Here is a 6,479-nt window from a genome sequence, read left to right on the forward strand (position 1 = left end):
AATCAGTGCGAATTTCAGGGCCTGTAACTGCTCGCAAACAAGAGCCCGCAATAGCTTAAAGGAGCCATGAAGACAAAATACAAGTTGGGTTTATTAGAAAGACTGCTTAGTCCCGATAACAATGATACCAATATCATCGCAATCTTCGAACAAATAACGGAGATATTAAAGAAAACGTGTGCAGCAGTCGCGACCCCCTAACCAATTTCCCGCAACTTTTCTATGACGTCACGGTACCTTGTTTGTGCAATTGGCGGCCGCCTAACTGACCTGTCGCGACGACGCATGACTGGGCGTCTGTAATGGGGACTCTAGTTCCATTTGCCCGTATCACTTGAATGCTAACGTGCAGTTAACGCGCCGAAAATTATGTTTTATTGTTGGCCCCTGTGACGTCATTCTTGCTCACAACACAAAATTTGGCGCAAAATTTGAAAGTTTTTAAATACTCCTTCCTTTTTTTTTCGTTAAAAAGACATCTTTTGTGGCTCTAATGGAGCTGAGTGAGATACTGAATCCTCGTTCTTTCAAATTAAACGAAGTTGTATTTTCTCTTCATGGCTCCTTTAAGAAAAATAAACCTTGCTGCACCAAGGAAGGCATTTAAATGGTTTTGCTGAAAGCTTTGAAGCTTAATTATCAAAGGTCTGATGACCCGCCGAGGTGGCTCAGTGGCTAAGGCATTCGCTGCTGAGCCCAAGGACGTGGGTTCGATTCCCAGCCGCAGTGGCTGCTTTTCTTATGGAGGCGAAAATCATTAACGCCCTCTGGTTCGAGATTTCAGAGCTTGTTAAAGATCCCCAGATGGTGAAAATTCATCCAGAGCCCTCCGCTACAGCACGCCTCGTCGCCTGTGCAGCGTCAGCATGTTAACCCTCATAATCATCATCAAAGGTCTGATGTTTGCAGGCTGGTATCACAGTGACATTAGAGAATGGCAAGTCAAGAATGTTCAGCACATCGACAAATAAAAATGTTATTTTTTTAAGCACTTGTTTTCTGTTTGTTACTACCGCCTGCTTACAGCCCCGTCTCCATCACCCCTTCTACTATTCTGAAAACACACAGTGATGCCTTCAGTAGCACAAAATGAATAAATACTTGCAGCTACATGAAGCCCTATCATTAATTGACACCGTTCTTTTCATGTTCCAAAGCACTGTGCTTCCGAATCGATACAAATGCAACAGCAACAGTACCAAAGTTGTACACTGCACTGTTCTAGACCCATTCACAATTGTATCGCGTGAAACAAAGCCCATACTCACTGATATCACTCATTTAAGTGTGGCTTAAAACGAACATGAGCGCTTTAAGCATTTTAGCTGGTCTTTAGTGTCCCTTTTACAAGTTTAGTTTTTCCGTTTCTGTCACAAGGTTTCATTAGGCGGCGTTAGAAAATAACTAGCAATGTTCTGTTCCTTATTTATTCCACTACCCATTCACACAAACGTTGGATCTTCTAATCCTAAAGCTTTCAATGTTTGCCCCCACCCCCCGCATTCCCTTCCAACACCCCTAGATCCATACACGTCATTTCAGGACCATTGCTTGCAGTAGAAACTTGGATGATAAACATCATTCCGGAAAGTTTAGCGTGGGACACAAAGCACTAAATTTCACACCTGTATAACGTCTACGAGTGTCAGCCACAGTAACCTCGTCTCCTCCCCCTTCCTTTTTGACTTCCAACGACTTCTGTTCAATTTAGCGTTTGAACGATTGCGTGAGTCGCACGCCGTCAGCGGCTTACGGATAGAGCTTACAGAGGGTTGGTGGCTCTCTCTTACGCTTAAGTTAGCACGCTCTGCCACATCATTTCGCGGGGTTTCACGGATAATGCAAAGAGCAAAGCTGGTTTTCGACCGAGCGCACACGCGAAAGCAGTATGTGCTTGTGTAGTAGAACGTCCGGATAGAGCCCACAGGCGCACTCACTTTCCGATCCGCTGTGCTCTTGCTTCACCTTCGGCGAAACTTCGCGTTCCTCTTTGACGCGCACTTTCTCGGCGGGCTGCGCTTCGTCTTCTCCAGGGCCACGGGTGCGTTTTCGATCGCGGTGTCGGTGTTTCTCCTTCGTGGCGTCGCGCTCCCTCGATTTGGAGCGTGAACGACGCGCCTTTTTCTTGTCCTTGCTTTTGTCCTTACTCTTATCCTTTTCCCTATCCTTCTCGCGATCCTTCTCCTTGTGCTTTTTTGACGAACCCATGGTCTTTTTTTGCTTTGCTCTCCCCCAAGGAGAACTTTCAACAAGTGGTGCAGTGACTGACTGACTTTACAACGCTTGCAATGCGTTGAGCGCCATGTTTTTGTGATGCGCTGGCTACGGTGCTGCCTGTTTCCACAAAGATAGAACAAATAGCTGGAATGAACTACAAAACATAATAACAGTACAACAATCTTTTTCGGACAATGTATTTGTTTGTTTATATTAATAAACGCTAAACACAAAAAATAGCTCATAGATTATGGCCACGGCCATCATCATCGCCATAAATAAGCGCGGAATTTTCAAGTACGCACCACGTTCCTGCAGTCAGGAACGGGGACGAGCGTACTGGTTGTACGACATAAAGGAAACGGGTGGTGAAAAACGTATTTCGCGCACGTACATAAAAAAAAAAAACCGAGGGGTTCCGGCTACGCCAGTATTGTTTGCTGCAAGCCTACAAGAGCACCGAACAGTGCAGGCACTGCAGATTATCCTTACAGAATCGTGACAAGGGCATGGGCTTCCACAGGATTTCCTTAATATGGAGTCTAAAAGGACCTTCGGTAAGCTAAAACTGCTACGGAAGAAACTAATTACGAATGGGCATTTAGATAATCTAATGTTTAAACTAAAGAGGCATCTATTTTAATTGTGTTTTTTTTTTCTCGAAAACGTAATCCAGTCAGGTTACAGCCCTTCGGCTCGATTCCAAAACGGGGCAGCTGCATACTTTTACTGATACTTATCAAAATGCAATTTATCCCCACAAATTCTATGGGCTTCGTATCCCGTTATCCAAGCCGAAAGGCCAGAACTCCTTTTAGAATTCAAAGCATTCTCAGATTACGCAGCTTCACATAACTCACATGCGATGACAACGGCCGTTTCCACGCTGGCTTTATCAGCGCGAACCAGAGTTACGTCAGCGTAATTTGCCGTAATACGTAGTACCTCGAATGACTAAGGTTACGGGGGGATGCTTAGAACATCCTAAGAGCGTGAAGGCAAAAGTGTAGTTGGACCTTCTGCTGAGCTGCTGTTGTACTTCCTGGGGAACTCCGCGGCCGCGCCCGTCGCCGCTTGGCCAGCTCCACCGGCCCCTAGACAGCACCTTTGGAAGGTCGTTCCGTTCGCGCGCCATCGCCAAGAGCCACCTGTTTGCCCAGGTCGACACCTTCACTTATAAGGCGGCTCGTATAGCACGTGCGGCAGCGGCCTACCCTCCTCCCGTGCAGCTGTTTCCTTTTCCCGGCGCGCGCTGCGTCGCCCTTCCTCCGTGCCCTCACCCGACTCTCCTCCACTCCTTCCGTTTCCCAGCTCGCGCTCTTATTTTCTATGTGATTCTGTGTACCTCGCAGCGATTTTTTGTACCTCACGCGTTCCAAAGAACATAGATCTAAGGCTTTCGTCTAAGGCATTTGTCCCACGCACAGAGAGGCTCCAGTTACAAGAAAATCAGCAGGGAAGACGCAGGGCATAATTGACGCGGCAACAAGAAGGTTGGGGTGAATGTCCTCGTTAGCTACAGCTTTTGTGCAGCCATTAGGGTAACAGATGCGCGCACGACACCGAAAAGCTATAATCCAATATTCTGCCCGCTTTGAAGCAGAAAACATAAAAAGGCAACTAAAACGACAAAAAGTTGTTTTAGAAATGAAGATATGTCAGTCGCTTCACGTCCGTCTGAACAGACCCATCTGGCCATTTGAGTATTGGTCTTCCCGCTTGCAGATTCCGCACATCAATTTGATGTTTGCATCCTGGAAAGCCCTATCGCGGGCTGCAGACAGGAGCTTCACTATCATCATCACAACGCCATTTCGCTATTCTTGGCCGACCTGCCGACTCCTGTCGGGCAGGAGGAAAACCTCTGTGAAGCCATGCTCAAGAGGACGACGCCTGCATACCGCAGGAGACCATGGTTCGCCCCGACAGCCCCCCCGGGTCGACCGCAACAGTCCAGCGCAAGGCTCCTGGTATCGTCGCAACCGGCCCGTCGTTCAAGCAAGTTTTCTGGGGTTGCAGTCTCTGGTTCTTCGCTGAACGCGGTCACGGGTGCGGAACACCGTGCCAAGGTACGGTCGCCTTTGCAGACTCAGAGCGTTAACTCAGCTTATCCTTCCTTCAGCACTGCGTAACCTGTCTCACCTCAAGCCGTTTTCAAAGGGAATTGTAAGGATAGTCCTCGCATTTTACTGGGTCCCCCCTTGTTGTCGGCCAGGCGCCAGATGACACTGTACGTGTGGCAGCAGTTCGAAAATACGTGTACGTCCACGCCCACGCCTTGTTCAACAATATTCATACTAACAGGTATCTTCTCTTTCGCTGCGTAGAGCGCGCACCCCTCCCAATCCCATGTCTGCCATTGTGATTCAGCCCCCGATTCCCGATTCCACGAAAACCCTATGCAAGTTAGCACGGTCGAATTATTGCGTGGTTGTGTTCAACACTATGAGGAGCATACGAAGCAAGACTGCGATAAACGCTGCACCGTTGGTCAAGGCTTCGCTCCGATAGGTACAGTGTGGGTCAAGAAATGTCGTTTATGTTGAGAATAGAATGTCAGACTGTATTTGCTCCCTGTACGAGTAGGATAACGCCAAATACTTATCGGTTATCCGGCGGGGGGAAGTGGAATGCGTCAAAATTGTCCAAACGGACGCGGCCGATAGACACGTTCCACCCACAGGCACGCACAGTTCATCGCCGCGTAAAAATATCGCTCCAAGTGTCTGTGGATCGGAACCTCGGTGTCCTCGGTCCCGAAATAAGTGCGCTATCACTGAATACCGCCACTTAGACATCACGAAATTCCATCGAACCACCCGAGAACCACATAATGGCTACCGCGCGCGCTGGTGGATTGGCCATCTTGTGAGGTGGGACATGTTCTTGCGGTGGATTGGCCGATAATCCAAAACCTGCTATTCGGAACAAGAACACACCCAAGGACAAAACCAAATCACTGATTTATTTTGACGTCGGTAGTAGTGATGGTGGTGATAGCAAACGGCCCCATATCATAGCTGAAGTGTAAGTGATAACAGCGTTAGCGACGAGTCTGCACGCGTCCCGGCAGCTGGGATTAACTAATGCGCTGGAAGGGGTCAGTTTATATCAATTTACTCTCGACCACAGCACCAGCCTTGACTATGACGTGTCACGTGCCCTCGCGAGAGATTGGCCAAGCTAAGGACATAGCCACCAGACCTCCTCAAGATTCCAGCCGTCTGAGATTCAGATGACAAGCACGTTCAAGAAGACCAAGTATTTAAATTGTATTCAGCTTGAGCAGCTTGTGTCGCATTGTTACTCAGCAAAATCAAGTTTGTGGGATCTTACGTCGCTTAGACGCTTACATTGTCTAACGTTCGGCATCGGGTGGTGCCGTCAGAACAGTAAGCACGAGCGCCATGCGAGCGCGGACGTCGAGAAAAAAATACTGGACAAATGGGCTACTGCTGCTGATGATGATGGGGTGTAAGTCAACCTAGGAAGAAGAGTGGGTCATAGGGTCTAGAATCCGTATTACATTTTCTTGCACTTCAAATGCTTTTTATGCCGCTTTAATTTCGTTTCTCTCACTGTTTACTTTGAATGCTTCCATTTTTTCTATGTGTTTACCTTTGTGTTTCGGGAGTCGTAGCGACGAGAATTGACTGTTTCTCTCGTTGAGCGCCCCCTGCCTGGCCAATCCCACAGTGGGTATGCGCCGTTTAACTCGTACTACCAGGTACAACCATCTAGATGTCTCTTCTTCATTATCGTCATCGGTTGCTTTTTCAGCCTTTCTGTCGCTGTTCACAGCGGGTATTGGCGCTTGCAAGAGAGCGCAGACGCGCTCAATGTTTGGTAATAAACGTTCTTTTATTTTTCACCGTCCCGCTGTCACACACACACCGCCGTCGAAGTGCCGAGGAATCAGTAGCCGAGGCATTAATGAGCACGGCGTTACAAACTCGATTCTCGACTGCGCGCTGCTGCATTTATGAATGAGGCGAAAAACGCCCACGTTTCGAGACTTCCGCGCCCGTTGGAATCCCCCCAAGTGCTTTATATTAGCCCCCCGGCACAGCCAACCCGTATTCCATACGTACCTTCGGCGTTTGCCGGCCGAGCATAAATCCACCACAGCCTGGGTTAATCCCTCAACATCGTCGGGGCTCGCACCGAGTCCGGGCACGCCCCGACGATGACGAAGGGCCGACTGTCTTGCGGTGGTCTCGAGGAATCGGATGGAGAACGTTCTGGATAGTGGCAGCCTTGTG

At 48.6% G+C, this 6,479-nt stretch overlaps 1 protein-coding gene across 1 annotated transcript in view; it reads right to left on the reverse strand.

Moving 5' to 3' along the window:
- LOC144149427 (U4/U6.U5 tri-snRNP-associated protein 1) overlaps positions 1-2,326 on the reverse strand; it is a 70,960-nt gene extending 68,634 nt beyond the window's left edge. The window contains exon 1 of the mRNA XM_077680989.1: positions 1,938-2,326. Within this exon, the coding sequence (XP_077537115.1) occupies positions 1,938-2,208 (271 nt within the window). The 5' untranslated portion in view covers positions 2,209-2,326. The remainder of the gene's footprint in view (positions 1-1,937) is intronic.
- Between the last annotated feature and the right edge of the window lie 4,153 nt (positions 2,327-6,479).

This window comes from Haemaphysalis longicornis, unplaced genomic scaffold (genome assembly GCF_048455015.1).
Source record: "Haemaphysalis longicornis isolate Haplotype H1 unplaced genomic scaffold, Haemaphysalis longicornis Haplotype H1 scaffold_8, whole genome shotgun sequence".
Lineage (NCBI taxonomy): Eukaryota > Metazoa > Arthropoda > Arachnida > Ixodida > Ixodidae > Haemaphysalis > Haemaphysalis longicornis.